The sequence below is a fragment of the Staurois parvus genome, unplaced genomic scaffold (genome assembly GCF_062004578.1).
Source record: "Staurois parvus isolate SC_StPar_1 unplaced genomic scaffold, SC_StPar_1.0 ptg000282l, whole genome shotgun sequence".
Lineage (NCBI taxonomy): Eukaryota > Metazoa > Chordata > Amphibia > Anura > Ranidae > Staurois > Staurois parvus.
This window is the reverse complement of record NW_028318078.1, coordinates 6,977,190-6,996,523: the sequence shown is the minus strand read 5'-3', so window position 1 is coordinate 6,996,523 and position 19,334 is coordinate 6,977,190. Positions and strand designations below refer to the sequence as shown.

The 19,334-nt window shown below is 40.0% G+C and overlaps 1 protein-coding gene across 5 annotated transcripts in view; it reads left to right on the top strand.

Moving 5' to 3' along the window:
* TASOR (transcription activation suppressor) overlaps positions 1-19,334 on the top strand; it is an 88,604-nt gene that overhangs the window by 22,713 nt on the left and 46,557 nt on the right. For 3 of the 5 annotated variants that reach the window (XM_089681889.1, XM_089681891.1, XM_089681892.1), the window contains exons 9-14: positions 90-198; positions 4,885-4,988; positions 9,587-9,690; positions 12,167-12,239; positions 12,331-12,405; positions 17,603-18,247. In XM_089681889.1, coding sequence (XP_089538015.1) covers positions 90-198; positions 4,885-4,988; positions 9,587-9,690; positions 12,167-12,239; positions 12,331-12,405; positions 17,603-18,247 — 1,110 coding nt within the window. Of the gene's footprint in view, positions 1-89; positions 199-2,339; positions 4,303-4,884; positions 4,989-9,586; positions 9,691-12,166; positions 12,240-12,330; positions 12,406-17,602; positions 18,248-19,334 lie in introns of those variants that run through there. The other 2 variants (XM_089681890.1, XM_089681893.1) reach the window with 2 other exon arrangements.

The following is a 19,334-nucleotide window of genomic DNA, read 5'->3' as shown; positions in this document are numbered from 1 at the left end:
ATAAGTTAATTTTATTCTCATAAATAATTTAAGTATTTTTAAAAATATTTGTATAATGTTTGTTGATGGCTGTGCTTGTTTACTTTTAGCAGACCGAAATGGTTTTATATTGTGGAGAGGACAACTATTATGTAATGGAAAACTCTTGTGCTTTGCTTCTCTGAAATCAACGAATGGCATTTTTTTGCCATACAAATTGTGAGTACATTGACTGTTTGATATAGGGCAAACGTTTAAACTGTATGTTACCCAACAGTTCATATTCCTGCTGTCTATACCATATACTTGTGTTAAAAAGCATCCTGTTCTCTTGCATTACTTACTTTGTGTGAAATAATTGGTAATCTTGCCAGTCCCCCCTGTTTTTCTGTTCCAAACGGACCACGCGAAGCGTGAAAGCACATCATCCCAGAGTATTCATTTTTGTAGCTGTGTTAGGAGCACAGCCTGTCTGTACTCTAATGGCCAGGCTTGTGCTGACACACCCTCTTTCACAGCCATTCACTGGGAAGATCAGTAGACTGGTTTCTCTGCCTCTTGCTGACACGCCCCCTTCTAGTCTTCACCTCCAACTCTGTACACAAATGTTTCCCTTTCAATTCTATTTTAAACTGAATGGGTGGTTTTACAAGATGAGGGTTCACATTTACTTTAATACTATATCATTAACTTCAGCTAATTTTTTTTTGTTTTGATTAACATGGAAGTTAAAGGTTGGAACCTCTAAAGATTTGTTGTTCTTTTGCATTTCTGCTGCATACTACTAAAATTGTGTTGTTCTCTGATTTACCGTGGGAGAATTTTTTTTCCTTGCTTCATGTCCCGTGATTACACAGGTCTGCAAAAAAAATTTTTTTCAAGAGCTGTTTTGGTTATTCCACGTAATCTTTGTTTTGTGGTGCGCTGAATCCGAAAATGACCTCCATTTTGTCATAGGACATTACGTTTCCTGACAATTTAGGTAAATATGTTAAATAAGGCAATACCTCAAAATAAATGGAAATAGACTTATAAAATTAAAGTTTTATTACAATTTTTTCATGAAAATCCTTTTTTGAACTGAAATGAGCTCACCTACACACACTAAACTCGATTCTTCTTCCCTGTAAGGCTCCTCTTGGTGCATTTACGCTTGTGAGTAGCATCTGGAATGTCTCTCTGAAGCATCCAACAGTAGTCTGCCATCATTGTAATGCTCCATTTTCCCTGGTATCTCCTTTCCATCTCTTTAATGTCTTGGTGGAATCATTCACCTTGTTCCTCACTCACAGCTCCCAAATTTTCAGGAAAGTAGTCAAGGTGGGACTGGAGGAAATGCACTTTCAAACTCATCAGGCAACCTAAAGCTTGAAATGCTTTCAGCATTCGTCCGATGATCTTTTTGTAGTGAGGATCTTTTATTGCCTAAAAATTTCTGTACGACTTCTTTAAATGCAATCCACCCTTCTTTTTTGAGGATCCGTCATGGTATTGACAAACTCTTGATCAACTATAAGCCTTCTAATGTCTGGTCTGACGAACACACCTTCCTTCAATTTTGCCTCCGACAGGCCTGGAAACTTGGTGACCAAGTATTTGAAGCATTCTCCATCTCTTGGAAGTGATTTTACGAATTGCTTCATCAATCCCAATTTTATGTGGAGAGGTGGTAGAAGAACTTTATGGGAAGGTACCAAAGTTTCTAGGAGGACATTTTTTTCACCGACTGTTAGCACCCTCGGCTGCCAACTCTTCTTGGTCCAGTGATTTTGTCGGTCTCGACTGTCCCATAGACACAGAAACCAAGGGTGTTTGGTATCCCACCCACTGGATTCTTCAGGAAAGATTAACCCCTTCTACCATTAGAAGCACAGACTCAGGGCTGAGGCTTACACATACAGCACGCTGCTAAGTATCCCAGTAGTCAGACATGTCACTCAGAGCAGCACTTGTATTCACCCCCTTTGCAGGGGGCAGGGGCAGAGATTGTTTACCTGCAAATAACAACAAAGGGCCAGAAGAGAACTAGGGAAATGAGGAAATAGAACTTTTTTTCCCCTAAAACTTGCTTAGCTTATGTATATATTGCTGACTATCAGATTTACAGTGCTATATTTTTTTTTACATAACTCAGACAACCCCTTTATGGGTTTTTTGGCATTCTGTATCTTAAATGCACTTATGTGAATTAATTAATAGTATTTTGGACTTTAAATTTGGTTAAAAACCCATAATATATAAAAAAAATTAAAAAAATTTGATAAATTTGAAGACAATTTTGCATTTTGTGGCAAATCATGACGTCTAGGAGTTTTTTCAATACTTTTTGTTTTCAGTACACCAAAATACATGGAAATTAGATGAAAATAATCAAACAGCTTTTTAGTCGCAGTCCTATGTTATTGAACAATTAGTGACAGGAAAACCTCACAAACCTGACAGACGTTATGACTCTTCTGCTCTCTATAACTTAGTGATGCTAAAGGTTACTTTTATATTATTGCAAGGTAAGCCCTGTTGACCAAATCTATGGAATATGAAATATAATATTTCTCTGATATGATTTGGTTAACCTTAATGAGAGTTCTTTGACCAAGAGTGAAAGGTTTAACACAACAACCAAAATTTATTGGTGAATAGTAGGGAGGTCTAAACTAACATACCACAATCTATCTATTTAACAATAAGAAAAAGAGAAACAAAATGTATATGATTCAACCAATGAATTAAAGCATATGCTATTCATACCCTAAACCCACAAACAGCAAGACAGACAACACATACGACAATCATGTATACATATAAGTGCCAGAGAAATGTCCTGATATTTACCAATGGTGTAGCATGGGGGCCCCCAGGATCGGTGGATCTTCTCTCCTGTCTTCCTCCAAAACCTACCTTGACATACACTTATCTCCCATAGACTTGCATGGGGCCATCCCGATTGGTAGAACTATCCAATCCATCTTCCATATCTGACGCATCTCATCCAGGATTGGACAGTTTCCCCATCCCATATCGCTTACATAACTCAGCCCCATCCCAGAGCCTCCCCTTTTAGTGATAAAATTACATATGCCAGGTCATGGCACCGAGGCATCTGGATTCAGGCTTTCTCCTCAAAATTCCCTCCATTATTGAGAGTTTGGAGGGAACCTTAGGTCATAGCCTGGTAAAACTACATTCCGCAGATAGCCATCACCATTGCATATCTAAATAGAGGGTACTTTGAAGTGGCCCTCATACCAACAAAGAGATTTAAATGGCCTGGTCTAGATCGTTATGTGGGCCCCATAAAGTCTGAGATAAGGTAGTTAATTTAGTGGTTGCCCCCTCTCACATAATAGAACATTCCTTGTGGCATGCACATGTTTACACACCAAACATTCCTCCAATACAATACAAAGCTATCTCTACAACATGATCACTTGTTTCAATGTCTACACACCGCTATCAAACCAAGCTCTGATATTTCCAGCTTTGTAACTTGGTTAACATATAGTTAGAAAAATATCTATTTACAGTTGCTGATGAAGATTATACATAAACCCCTCATAAGTCAACAAGCCCTTACCTAATTTGTGATGGTTGTTCGCCAGCACGGTCTGCTTTTTTCCTCCAGGTGCCCTCTTAGCAAGCTGGGTGCTAAGAGCACCCGTTTGTGCATGCTCCTGAGATGAGCTCTGTGCATCCAAAGACCCACAGTGCTGGTAACCCACACCCCTCTCCCTCCTCAGTTTGACCGCAGCAGGAGCCTAAGGCTCTCGCTGCTGTCTCTTGTGAGACCAGGAGGTGAGAAGCAGTGTTGTTGCCAAGACAGCACTGGATCGGTGACAGGCGTCAGGTGAGTGTTTGGGGATGGGAAGGATCGGTAGTGGGGAATTTTCTACCTTAATGTATAGAATGCATTAAGGTAAAACCTTTTGATTTAGAACCACTCTAAAATTAAGCTGGAGCTGTATTATACAAGATGTATAGAATTGCCCTGTAGAAATAAGTTGTAAGGCCACATCTTGAACAGGGGGGCAGTTTTGATATTGCACTATAAACAATCATAAGTTTATAAGGCAGTCTAAAAGGGGGCAACCAAGTTTAATGAAGGGTTATAGAAGGTTCCACTTATTATGAAAGGTTATTAAGAGGTATTGTTTACTCTATGAAAAGAAATGGTAGTTCAATATATAAATATATCCAGTGTCAGCATGTAGATTTAACAAATTACATTATTTTTTTTATTCTGGGGATCATACAATGGCAAACATCAACAAATACTATGGAAAGGAAGTTTTACCACTTGCATAGGAAGGCGTTACTTCCTGCAACGTAAGTAGCAAAATCTTCAAAACGTGGTAACAAAAACTACAGGGAGAACCCTGTGAACCCATTGCATGAGCTGGAACCAATGTTTTTGGTTACAGGTAAAACAACCAATGTGTTTCAGAGATTTGAGTCTTCCCCTTGGATAACACTGTGTGAATTGGCAAGACAGAATTGTAAGGTAATTACCAATGGAAACTTGGCTATATCAGTTGTCCTTATACGTTTCCACTTATAGTTGCCTTAGAGTTCTATACCACTAGAATGTTTTGGGCATTCTCTACATGTCTTCATTTTCCAGTTCACAGCTGGCTACGGATTGCATTGGAGAGGTAATGTGTTATAGCATTAAATCATGAAATGGCCTATATCACAATTTATAGGTTTCAGTTGATTGTATGGCAGTGCCTTTTATTAAGTGGATTGGAGTGATTGCCTTTTGATCAGTAAGTATATTTGGTCCTGAAAAAGGTGGTTTGCTGGAGCTAAACTGGACTTTGAGGAGTTTAACTTAATAGACTTTTTTTGTGTTCAGCTTGGTGCAATGTGTAATTATATGTAAATCTTGATGTGATGTTTTGTACATAGACCAGAGAAGCTCGATTTGGAAATCCTAATGCGGCTGGAGCAGATTAAAAAGCGGATTCCATCATTACTGTTCTACAAAGAAACTCATAAGCAGCACAAAGAAGGTATGTTTACAGTACAATAAGGTACTGCAAAGCTTCTGTGCACATGTCTGCAAATTGTCTGAATATAAAATGGGTTATTGACACTTGTTTATGCCTTCATTTAGAAAAGCTAATGTATCTAAAAAAAAATATTTTTGCTTATTTGTGTTTTTTATAGATTGTGTGGTAGTGTGTGCTGGGGAGGTTATGTCAGTCACATTAAGGGTACGTTTACACATCAGATAGCGGCCTCATGCTAAAACAGATCATTTTAGTGCAAGGCTGGAGTCCACTATGTAGCACCAGTGAGGAGCGCTGCCTTGCATTGGCACATCACATGCACAGGCATTGTGGTGTGGACCGGGCACACAGAATACAACTGTGTTCTATGTCCCCTAGTGGTCACCTGCTTTGATTTGATGCAGGTCACCGCAGTATGGGTGAACAAGCTTTTGGGGATATAGGACAACACCGTGTAACAGTGTCCAGTGCAGGGCTTTCTATAGCCTGTGTCTAACTGTGTTAGCTTCATACAGGGAAGTTTCTGTGTACCACAATTACACAGCTATTCATGTATATCTAAAATGCATCTAAAAAACAAAAATGTAAAGCAGCTTTCCAGTTCTCAGATGGGTGGTTGCAATAGGCTTTTTTTTAATCTTACAAATAACAGTTCCTGTACCTTTTGTGTCTACACAAGGATTTCTCCATTGTATCTATGGAGGCAGCCATGGGGATCACAGAGGCTGGACTTCATACATGTCTGCCTTTGTTCACTTCCATTACATGGTGAATTGATCACTCTAGCAGTTTACACATGAAAGAAAAAGCCGTTTGTGCTTCCATTTCACAGGAAGGGACAAGGAAACTGTATTTCTGGCAAGATCAATGGGTAATTTTTGAACTTGCTGAAAATGTTCTTAGCCTGAAAAGAGAAAACTAATGCAACCTTCACATCTAATTGGTAATCTATTTAATTTGTTTCCGGGTTTTAGATGTGCTTTAACCACTTTATCCCCGGCAGGTTTTACCCCTTTCATGACCAGAGCATGTTTTGCTATTCAGTACTGTGCTACTTTAACTGGCAATTGCTCGGTCATGCAACACTTCACTCATATAAAGTTTATATCATTTTTTTCCAAACAAATATATATTTCTTTTGGTGGTATATAATCATCACTATTTGTTTTTTTTTTTTTCTTTTGCTATATAAATGAAAAAAGACAGGTTTTTCTTAGTCTACTAGATTATTTGTTTCCAAAATTTTTTTTTTTTCAAAATGTATTATGCTACATTTCTTTGGTAAAAATAACCAAAATCAGTGTATATTTAGTCTGTGCGAAAGCTTGTCTACAAACTGTGTGTGTGTGTGTATTTTTGAAAATTATTCAATCCTGATGTACTGATGGCCCATCTAATGTCTTGAGGCCCTAATATGCCAGGACAGAACAAATACCCTCAAAATGACTCCTTTTTTTTAATTGTACATGATCCAGCCTGCTCTGGTTTAGGAGCACATACTGTGCCCCTCCTGTGACCGCTGTGTCCATTATACAAAGTAGATTACAGGTAACTGGTAATCGGAATTATGTGATTGCTCTCATTGCTTGAAGTGATCACATAACAATGTAACCAACCTGTAATGAATGGGTTTCCATTCTTGAACTGCTTGCTTACTGTTGTGATCTGTGATTGACCCACAGATATTACATGGTACCTGTACCACGTGATTAGCTGTAGGCATTTATACAGTTATCAATGTATAACCAGTAGCAATGTATGTGTGTATGTATGTATATACATATGTATATGTGAACCCCTTGGGATTACGTGTAGTTTTGCATGAATTGGGCATAAAATGTGCTCTGAACGTCATCTAAGTCACAACAATAGAAGAACACAGTCTGCTGAACATAATACTACACAAACATTAGATGTTGCCATGGTTTAATTTCACATAACGTAAACATTCACAGTGCAGGGAGGAAAAAGTATGTGAGGCCCTAGCTTAATGACTTCTCCCAGAGCTAATTGGAGCCAGGAGTGAGCCAACCTTGACTCCAATTAGTGTGATGATATTGGATGTGTTGCTGACAGCTGTCCTGCCCTTAAAAAACACACACCTGTTTTGGGTTTACTGGTTTCAAGAAGAAAAGAGCTCTCAGAAGACCTACGATTAAGAATTGTTGACTTGCATGAAGCTGGAAAGGGTTACAAAAGTATCTCCAAAAGCCTTGATGTTCACGTGTCCATGGTAAGACAGACTGTCTACAAATGGAGAAAGTTTAGCACTGTTGCTACTCTCCCTAGGTGTGGTCGTCCTGTAAAAATGACTGCAAGAGCACAGCGCAGAATGCTGCATGAGGTAAAGAAGGATCCCAGAGTGTCAGCTAAAGACCTACAGAAATCTCTGGCACATGCTAACATTTTTGTTGACACATCTACAATAAGGAAAACATTAAACAAGAATGGAGTACATGGGAGGACACCACGGAGGAAGCCATTGCTGCCCAAAAAGAATATTGCAGCACGTTTGAAGTTTGCAAAAGAGCACCTGGATGTTCCACAGCACTACTGGCAAAATATACTGTGGACAGATGAAACCAAGACTGAGTTGTTTGGGAAGAACACACACACTATGTGTGGAGAAAAAAAGGCACAGCACACCAACATCAAAACCTCATCCCCACTGTAAAACATGGCGGAGGGAGCATCATGGTGTGGGGCTGCTTTGTTGCCTCAGGGCCTGGACGGATTGTTGTCATTGATGGGAAAATGAATTCCAGAGTTTATCAAGACATTTTGCCGGAAAATGTACGACCATCTGTCCGCCAACTGAAGCTCCGCAGAGGATGGGTGATGCAACAGGACAATGACCCAAAGCATACAAATAATTCAACAAAACAATGGCTGCAACAGCACAGAATACGCCTTCTGGAGTGGCCCAGTCAGAGTCCTGACCTCAACCCGATTGAAATGCTGTGGCATGACCTTAAGAGAGCGATTCACACCAGACATCCCAAGAATATTGCTACACTGAAACAGTTTTGTGAAGAGGAGTGGTCCAAAATTACTTCAGATCATTGTGCAGGTCTGATCTGCAACTACAGGAAACGTTTGGTTGAGGTTATTGCTGCCAAAGGAGAGTCAACCAGTTAAGTCCAAAGGTTCACATACTTTTTCCTCCCTGCACTGTGAATGTTTACATGTTATGTGCAATTAAACCATGGCAACATCTAATGTTTGTGTAGTATTATGCTCAGCAGACTGTGTTCTTCTATTATGACTTAGATGACGTTCAGAGCACATTTTATGCCCAATTCATGCAAAACTCCACGTAATCCCAAGGGGTTCACATACTTTTTCTTGCAACTGTATGTTAAGAGAAATTAAATAAAATTAATTTTAACATGTTTTGGTTATGTTTTTTTTTTAACAAAGTACAAAATATTTTACATTTATCAAAATTTTCAGTCTTCATTTATATAATAAAAATAAACCCAGTGGTGATTTGTGTGGAAACAATGGTATAAATTTCATTTGCGTACACTGCATATACAATCAGTTGCCAGTTAAAATAGTGCAGTGCTGAAAAGCCAAAAATGCCCTGGTTATGAAGTGGGTAAAACCTTCTGGAGCTCAAGTGGTTAAGCAAGCAATCAGGTGTTTTCTCTATGTGGATTTTTTCTGTGTAAATATTTCACTTTAGATATTAATTTTTAATGTGTCCAGCCTTCCTCATGCAGGGTTCCTTTGAACCTTGAATTTCCTCCAGTGGTTGCTGTGAGTTCTTTGAGCTGGTGACTGATTGGTTTTCTGCTCAATGGTGCCTGCAAAATTTTATTATGTGGGACCAGCAGAGCTTCTTTCCACTGGTAACCATGAACACCAGTATTGGTAATTTTATCGGTAATCTTTATTTTTAATCACTGACACCCATATCGATAACCACTAACCGTGATCTTTAGGCTGTCTGTAAGTCATCGGTCACACCACTGCGATTTAAAATTGCGAGATTTGTGTGCAATTTCAGTGCGATTTCTGAAGATTTTATTGCTGCTTGTGGAGATTTTCAACGATTTCTTGCAGTTTGCAGTGCGATTTCTATTATATTCTATGTATGTGAAATCGCAACAAAACTGCAGAATAAGTAGTGCAAGAACTACTGTAGAAATTGCTCTGCAGCAAATTGCACATGTTAAGACCCTGACATTCACATTCATTAGTTGCGATTTCAATTTGCAAAGCGCACCTGAAAGCGCACGGTGTGACCGGGCACTGAGTGGATATTCTTCCCTCTGTTTACCAATATAAAGTACGACCTCTCCCACTTACCACCAATGTAAGGCAGCACTACAGTTTTGTTTTATATCCATTTTGTTTCATTTCCTCAATATTACTAAAAATAATTTTGTATAGACTGACATGTTTACTAGGCATGTCTCATTTCCACTGTGTGCTATCGATATACATTTTAGCAAAGGTTCCATAAGACCATTTATTTAAATGGTTTCTGCATGGCAAAAAGGTTTAGAAAGGCTTTAGTCTGTCAACATGTTTACCATTTTGTTCGAACTAATACATTATATTTAGATAATTTTTGGTACTTGTTATAACAGTGATGAAGGGTGGTATATATAGTCGTCTCTGTGAGGTGTGTGACAAGACGAGAACTGGGAATGATTTCCAAAGACTGTTGCAAAAGCTGGAGAAAGAAAAACTGGTAAGATTGGACTGTTGGGTTTCCCTGCAGTTCTGCTATTGTCATTGTTTTGTAATCTATATGGTCATCATTACATTAGAACTGTTAACCTTTTATGATAGTTGCTTTATACTGTAATTGGAAAATTTGCTATTTTGTACGGAACATCTAGAATAGTTAATTGTGCCTAAGCAGTGCCTTGAAAAATCTGCAGTGGCATTAAAGGGGAAGTTCACCTTTACAAAAAATGCTAGTTTTTTGCAGGTAAAAAACAGCATTTTTTTTTTTTGTTAGCTTGTAAAGCATTGCACCCACAATCCGATCGTAGGTGTAATGCCACAGTCCTGCAGAGACTGAGTATCTCTGTCCATGCCTTCGGTACAGGCAGGCAGTTGCACAATGACAGGAAGCTGAATAGGGGTGTAACATGTTACAAAAGGTGAACTTATACTTTAAGTATCTGTTCTGAGTAAGGTAAGGGCTTTTTATATTCTTTTTTGCAAATTGTGCCCTCTTGTCACTTCTGTCTTTTACAACAGCTAGAATAGCTGTGTAACACTAGCTCATTTTAACAAGTGTGTATCAGACATAAGTTTAGCAATAGTTAGAGGTTTTTGAGAAAGTCGTCCCTAAACAAGCAGTCCTGTCCTAGAGGACAAGTTACTGTGCCAACCTTGTTGAACCCCTTGACGCCGTCATCACACAAATATGTGGCCTCACGGAACTGGTCTTTTTTCCGTGGGGCCGCATATTTCCGTACCTGTCTTGGTGCTGGGAGCGCGCCTCACTGTGCACTTCCAGCACACAGACCGCGGTGTCACTGAGAGCCCCGGGACCCGTTCTAAAGATCGGGACCCGGGACTCCCAATTCCGGGTCACATGATTGCTGTGATGGCCTCTGATTGGCTATCAGTGATCAGTCACTGTGCAGCCCGGCCCCCTTGTTTTTTTTTATCTCTCTATGAATGGAGAAAAGAGATACATTGTATCTCTCGAACGCCTGGCAAAGAGAGAGAAAAAAAAAATATTAACAAATAAAAAATACCTAGGTCAAAGTTTGCTCTACTTCAGTGCCAGGGTTATTGTTTGTGTCAGGGTCAAGGTCAAAAGTCAGGATTTAGGTAAAAAAAAAAAAAAAAATTGGTGTCCGTGCGTTTTAGGTAAAAAAAATGCGCTCTATTGTTTCCGGGCTGTACTACGGGTACAAATAACATACACATATGGTATCGCTGCGATCGTCAAGAGCTGGATAATTTATTTTGGGTTGTTCTTTGGTGGTATGTTATAGTAGTATCAAGAGACACAGCTAAATAAAAAAAATTTTTTTTTTTTTTTTTTTTACTATTTTGGGCCAGTTTTCCTTTGATAATAAAAAAAAATCAGGAGATATCCATTACCAGTTACAACCAAATGAAAGCCCAATTTGTCCTGAAAAAAAACACGGTATAATTCACCTGGATGTACAAAGTAGTTGTGATGATATGTTCGGTTTTACTAACACATGTCAACGTTGCAGAATTGTGCTTAGGCATTTAGATTTGTTTTATCCTTAGGAGTGAAGGGGTTAAGGACAAAGGGGAAATTGGCAATGGTTCCTGCACCATTCTAATGGCATAGAAAATGTGAGTTTGTTTGCAACTTTAAGCAGATGGATGTATTTCAGGTCCATCTACACTACCCATGCCAGTGTCTATTTCAAAGTAGTATAGAAACTGATGCAGGGTCTGCCCCTAATTCACAAAAGGAATGCGTCAGTTTTCGATACAGAAAACTCCACAGTTCCCTGCCAGGTTGGACCTGTCATACAGCTCACATCCCTCTCTGAACAGAGGGAGGGGGGAGGAAGTGTTGGACATAATGTTTGGAGCATGCATCTCAATCTAAAGTGATGTTTGTGCCATGTCTATCAGACATGGCATAGATCAGAGTGAAGATATGTGCCCTTTTTTTTTTTTAAGGAGCAGCATGTGCTCCGTTTTCTCAGCTTGGAAGACATGCAAGTATAAAGTCTGTGACATTTCATTCCCCTGATAGTCTGCCAACATAATCACATTTTATATTTAATTGTAAAATGGTCTATTGACACCATTATTTTGTGGGACTTGTGTTAACTGGGCTAGTGACAATGTTTTTGTTGTAACACCAGCTACTCAGAAATTTCCTTGCCTTAGGATGTTTTATGTAATTCATGCCAACCAATCAGATTCTTAGAAATTTCCTTGCATTAGGATGTTTTATGAGTAGCTGGTGTTACAACAAAAACATTGTCACTTGCCCAGTGACTTTTTTTCCCACTGCACTGTTCAATCATTGATTGTGTCCTGATGGTAGGCATGTAATCTAGCAGGTCTTCAGCTAGTTGAGGTCACTTGCTGAAAACGAAAATACTTGTACTCTTGATTCCTGATTGCTTAGTTGGGAACTGCTGGCATATAAAATTCTGCCTAAAGACTTGTGGTTTGAAGATTTTGTAATGTAGATTGGTTCTGCTTCATAGGCTTTGGTTAAACCACTACCAGACAGAGGATTCCTGTTCTTCTATTTTCCAACACCCATGGGATCTATGTATGGTAAGTATACTATATTGACTTTATAAATGTTAAAAAAAATTAAAAAACCCCCCCCCCCAAAAAACGTGACTAAAAAAAAATTCCATTTCAGGTTCTCAAAGTAAAAAACCTTACCCTCTGCACGCTCTCTTCATCTACCAGCAGTCCAGAGAAACTTTACAGCCTGGTGAGTGTGAATTTTATTCTGTTTCAATAAATGTTTATCATACAAATTGAAACCTCCATTACGAAGTAGCATAGAAGAATAATTGGTTGGAGTATCATAGGGTTATGTAGCAGAGTGTTTTTGGTTGGTATGGAGTTTTACAGTATGACTAAATTATGGTGATTGCAGAACAACAGGCAGTTGTCATGCCAGGGTGTACATGATAAACCATTTCAGTAGTATAATATTTGGGTCCTATCTGGGGCTCAATAGGCGACCCACCCAAGGAGGTTGTTATGCCAGAGATTGAGCTAGCTTCAAGTTTAACGCAGGAAAAATGCTAGAAACAATAAGGAGGCGGGGGAGAATCTAGAGAAGGGTGATGGTGGGAGGAGACTTACACTAATCTGTCAGTCACCTGGTCAGCTCATGTAGATTGTTAGTAGGATCTGATCAGTAGTTTTCTGGGAGTGTAATGTATGCAGATCTTCTGGAATTTCTGTACTGAGTCATTAAAAATCAACCATTTGCCATGTATGGGATGTATATAAATGACCCGGACTTCAGGTGTTTAAAACAAGCTCACAACAGCAGCCCAAGCTTGGTATATATTTTTATTTAGCAGTCTCCCAGCTTTCATGAAAAGGCATACCAAGCAGCTATAGAAGCTACTCTTACCACTTTTGACGTGCAGCAAATGTGCTGACCCTACACCTACTTCCAGGCAATTGGGCTAGAGCACCAGAGGCCTTGCCTCATATCATGAACTAGGTTGCCTTGTCTTGTAGGTGCAAGATTCTAGACACGGGGAACAGTCCTGCTGTACTGGGTACCCAAGCTCACACATAGCTGAAAATGTTGGTGGTGCTTGCAGCGTGTCTGCTCAGCTAGAGTTTATACCATCTTTCTTAGTTCTGTTGGTCATGGCAACCTCTTCTCTTAAGGAGTTTTTTCCAACAGTTATGCACAACTTTATGGCCCAAATCACTCAGGTTTCTGACTCTAAATGCAGCGGCCACGAGTGTGCTCCCATGCCTTACACTGCTGATTCTGTATCTGCTCTGCCTGCAGCTTTAACTCCAAGCCATCTGCTGAATTTCCCCAGTCTTTGCTGGACAAACCTGCCTCTGAGAAGTTGGTTTTCTGCCATCACTCTTAAACAAAAAATGTTTGCGTTAATTGATGCGGTGTACACCACCTTAAAACTAGTGGGTCAGCCTCTTGGTTCTCCCACCACTCTTCCCAGTCCAGAGCTCCTAAGACTGCAGAGTTCCTTCCTGTGCACCCGCTGTTCCAAGCCTTATGTAGACAGGAAACATCCTTACAAGATGTTTCTACCTACCAAGCGCTTATTAGTTTTGTACACATTTAAAGAGGGCTTCATTAAAACAAGGTCTTCTTTCTCTGAGGATCCGCCAGCATTCTGTCTTAACGAAGCATCCACCCTTCTGGTAAAGCATACACATCTTCAAGTACCTTACAATAAGAGGCTGAAGGCCCTCTTTGAGAGCCATGTTCTCTGGCAGAACCTGCTCTGCATCCTATTTTGGCTGTGGCCTTAATCGACTGGTATAAAGCAAGTAGACAGATGATCACTGATGGTTGATTCTTTGGTAACATAGTGTTGGAACAAATGGCTCTAGCTCTGGACTACAGTTTTGACAGGAAGCTGGAGACTTCCCCATGAGTCTCCTTTTACATGCAGTTCATCTGATTCTGCCTTCTCAAGGACTGATTTTCATCTTACTTTAGTCACTGGTTTTAACCTCATGCCTGTTTAAAGAGATCTTCAGCCTGTTTGAAAAACATTAAGTCGGCTACAAATACTGTAGCTGCTGAATTTTAATAAAAGGACACTTGCCTGTCAAAGGATCCAGTGCCAGTTCTTCGCCGGTCTTTAATTCCCTGGCACTGGTATGTTTAGTGTGGGAAGACCGCATCCCGCAGACTCCTGGAACCTGTGTCATGTTCCAAGAGGTTGTGTACTGGGGGTTGTGATGGGGCATCTTCCAGTGGAATAGCCTAGGCGATCTGACCAAAAGTGGGGGAGTAGGTACCTAACAAAACTAGATACCCGCTCCCCCTCCCTAAAAAAAAAAAAAAAAATAAGTCCAGAGATGTTAGAGGATGGAGGGGAGGTTCCACTTTGAGCTCAGGATTTGAGAGACAGGGACATCCCTGAATCAAGAGACATTTTTCTTGGGATGATTCCTTTACAACTGGATTAATGGGCAGGTCTCTGCTTTTGTATCTCTCCATAGATGTTTGGCTTTTCAGTTCTTAATCAAGACCTTTGGGCAGGGTGTTTCCCATGTGGTTTCCACTGTTTGCTCTCCTGTGACTCTGGGGGATTTTAATGTATTTATCTCAGGGCTACAAAAACTGCCTTTTGAACTTATCAAGAATATTTTCTTACCTCTCTCAAACTCTAACCGTCCAGTGGAGTACTGGTAAATTGCTGGACTGTCAGTGTCTATACCCGAGTGATGCCTGCCAATGCAGGCATAACCCCAGTACTGTTGTGTGGAGTCGGCTGTTGGTTCTCTTGTAATAGAAATTGGAGTGGCTTTCCAGCTGCTAGATCGCTATTACAAGGAGTGGGAGGGGACATACCCCGCTTCTGTCACTCCCTCGGGCTCTCCCATTCCACCTGGAGACCCGAGACAAGCCAACGCATGAGCCGACTGGCTGGACAGCCGAACAAAGCCAGGATAGGCTTTGATCGGCTCTCCATTATAGTAAACTGGAAGTGATGACCTGACATCACGTTCGGTTTACTAGGAAGTAAACCACCATTTTTAACAAAATATAAAAGCATTCAGAAACGCCGATCTTGGTGTTTTTGATTGCTTTTAACTGTGGTCTTATAGACCTTAGATCTCTCCCTAAAGAGTACCTGTCACATGCCTATTGCTGTCACAAGGATGTTTATATTCCTTGTGACAGCAATAACAGTGATAAACTAAAATGTTTTTTTAAAGCACCCCCATCCTCCTGTGCTCGTGCTCAAAGGGGAGTGCGCACATCGGTCCCACACAAACCGAAATTAACCCACACATGTAAGCGATCACATGGGCAGTAATTCTAGCACCAGACCACCTCTGTAAACCTAAAGTTGTAACCTGTAAAGGCTTTTAAAGCGTCGTCTATGGATAGTAAAATTTACGTTGTTTGTCGCCATTTCACGGGCACGCACAATTTTAAAGTGTCACATGTTTGGTATCCATTTATTCAGCGTAACATCTTTAATTTTATTGCAAAAAACAATACATAACCCTTTTTTTTAATAAAATATAAAAGTGTATTTTTTCCCATAAAATTGTGCTGCGCAAATACCGTGTGACATAAAAAAATTCAAAACCTACAAATTTATTCTTTAGGGCCTCTGCTTTAAAAAATATATGTTGTAAGTAATTTTATAGCAAAAAAAAAATTCACCTTTTGACAAAAAATGCACTTTTTTAATGTAAAAAAAAAGTGCACTTATTTTTTGTTGCATGGGCTTGTGAAGCATTGCACCAGTGATCAGCAGGTTTCTGATGCCATGCAGGTCTCCTGCAGACCTGTCAGTGTATCCGTGTGCCTATAGATCCCGTACAGGCAAACAGATACACTGACAGGAAGAATCAATGAACTACCACGGCGCTCCATAGCACCATGGTAGTTCATTGAGAACTACAAGCTGACAGCCGCTAAGGTTGTCGGGACTTGTAGTTCATTCAATCACAGAACTCTGTGAATGAATGACTCTGCCGTGTGGGCGGAGCTCCAAATGGCCGTGCTGTTTTTAAAAAGTCTCAGCTTGTACAGGGGAACATCTACCCATACTGATGTTGCGGGAGGGATCGGAGAGCAGCTTCAGCATTGGGAACATGTTACATGTTACACCCTAAAAACGGGTGAACATGTTTCCAAAAGTGAACTTGTCCTTTATTTCTTGTAGCCATCACCTCCTGCAAGGTAAGTCTGAGCTGGCAGCCTTAACCTGTAAAGAACCCTTTCTGCTCTTGCAGATATTGTATAACCCCAGTTCTAGAAAAATTGCAATGATTTGCATATCTCAAACCCGTATTTTATTCACAATAAAAAAAAAAAAAAAAAATCAAATGTTTAAGGTACTATTAGAGGAAAATAAGGTAATTTTGAAATTGATGGCAGCAACATGTTTCAAAAGTTGGGACAGAGCAACAAAAGGCTGACAAAGTGGTACTAACTTGGAAGAGCTTTGGATTCTGTTTTAATGTAGATTTTAACAACATAACTTTTTTTTGGGGGGGGGGGGGATTGGGGTTGTATTCAGACAGCCCCAGCTGCAGTGTACTGCATTATAAAAATGCTGTTGGGCCTATTTTTTAAATCCTTTTTTTTTTTTTTTGTATGGGATGGTTCTTGGAAGGCCATTCGCGACTTGCTTTTCAGCTGATTCATCAGGTATTAGATGAAACTCAAACATTCAATAAGAGCCTTAAAGTTTTGGCCTTTTACCTGTACCATGACCATTCTCCTGTCCTACTGTCCAGATCCAGTTCATAGATTTCCATTGTCCGGATGTGGTTTAGACTGTGAGTATCTCTTAGCCACTGATTCCTTCAGAAAGACTAATTATCCCTCTCATTTCCCAAGGTTCCCTTAAGAGGAACCACCTTTTTTGGTTCAGTTTCTCAGTGGTTCAGACAGACCAATTATACAAGTTTAGTCTTCAAAATAGGATCCCACCCTTTTTCTGTCACACTGAGACACTTGAGTTTTTGTCTTAACCCACAGTTGTGTTGTTTCGGCTCTCCCAACCGTTATTGACTTTGTGTCGCTCAATAGATTAGACGTATAATAGGATTTTAAGGCAAGTACAAAAATCCTTTCTTTGAATCCATTGAGGGACACAGGTCCCCCACCCTTCTGTGTTAGTGATCATGCCTTGGTACTATTTTGCTACAAAACTGAGGCATGCTCTTAGTAACTGGTCTACAGTTTGCTTTCCAGTGTTCATTCCTATTGTTCATGGCAGTATAATCAGCCTGTTAATGACGTCCTGTGTCCCTCAGTGGACTTCCAAGAAAAATATTTTATTGTGAGTACAAAATACCTTTATTTCCTGGTGTTTCGATTTGCACAAACTTTCAGTTCTTGTAACTTATCCTGTTTTTATTCAGCTAGTAATATGCAAGTTTTCCTGCACTTAACAGGTTTTACATTTTTTTTTTGTTTTCTTTTAATTCAGGATCACGCTCTAAAGTCCGACCCACTTCCATCCCAGAAAGCAATGAAATTATGCCTGAGTTCTTGACCTTTCTTGGAGGTTTACACTATGCCATCAATAAGGCTCAGTCAGACACTTCTGACAACTTTAACACTGTCGTGGAGAAACATGCGCACTTGTATTTGAAAAGACGAGAAGAAGGATCTTACAAGCATAAAGATTATAAACTTAGAAACTATGAGCAGGGTTGCGATGATAAGAAAACCTTGTTTGTAGCGCCAAGAGATAAGAGTGGGATACTTCGAATTGTCGAGAGCTATCTGAAAGGATCAGATGCATATACATTGCTAGTAAAACGTGCAAAGGAACTGATCATGGAGAATAGAAAGGTTCAGCAGTTCAGTCCCATCTCTGACTATGAACCCATGGAGGATGATCATGATAATGGAACAAGCATAAGCCGAGCAACTGGGCGTGAAATACTTCCTGATAATTCATATTATGATCTAGACAAAGTGAATTCCTTATTAAATCTAATTCAGACTAGGAAAAAGGGGAATCTGGAAACAGATGATGTTCCAAACAGTGGAGTGAAAAGAAAGCTGGAAACCAGTCCAGAGGCACAATGGAAGCATCCAAAATATGAAGACTACATGCATCAGAACAGTAAGTTTTAGAAATATTTTCAGTACAAATATTTGTAGCAATGGCAGTGTGCCTACTTGTAGCCATGTACTTGCCAGAAATTGAAAGTGATCAGCTACCTAATGTAGTTAGAAATATAATGAGCTAAGTCTCAATAAAAGCTGAAGCAATATAGTTTGGTATGCACAGGCGATACAAAGATGAAAAAAAACGCTCAGGCCGGTAGGGTGTGTTTGGACTGTTACAGACATTTGATTTCAGTACAATAGGCTGTGTGTTGCTGTGTGGAATCTTTTGTCTGTAATCTAATATGCCTTGTCTGCATGATTCTAAAATCCAGGCCATCTAAAATCTCACCTGGGATATAAGACTGTACAATTAAAGTCACTTAGCACTTGTGTTCCTTATATTGGACATGATACATTCCATCATAGATAAATTCCAAACAGTGCTCCCTATTCCTTTATAGGTATACGCTTCATTCAATGATTCACCTCAGCCGTACATGTGAGCAGAGAAACCACCAAACATAGTGCTTATCCTCTTAAAACCATTTATTACTACTAAACAAACTTTCAGAGATGCACTCACTTTTTGCAGGTCCCAGAGCGCATCAGACTATTTCAGCACAAATATTCTATCAAACAGCAAAAGGGATATCACCCTGACGAAGCCACGTGATCCTGTGGTGTAACGTGTAGGGGAGGGGCTGGATGACGTCACAACCCTGGGAAAGAATTTATTTGCTATAAGCAAGCATTTACTTGAATGAAATCCGGTTTTTTCAGGGTTTTTTTTTTTACTTAGCTGTGATTTGGCCACAGCTAATCACGACACAGCTGGGCTGTGATTGGCCCAGCTTGTGCATGTGATCGCTGTGACCATTCACAGCTAGACACACTTGTATACAATGGATGGCATGAAAGGAAGCCATCCATTATATAAAACTGTCATGTGACCTGCTGTGATTGTTTACAGCAGGTCACATGGTACTGGCAAAGGGGCCGGTACACAGATCTGTGATCAGCCGTGTCCGAGGTACACGGCCGGCGACAGATCGCGCTACTGCGCTGCGGGCAGGCGCAATGCGCATGCCTGAAGAGACACC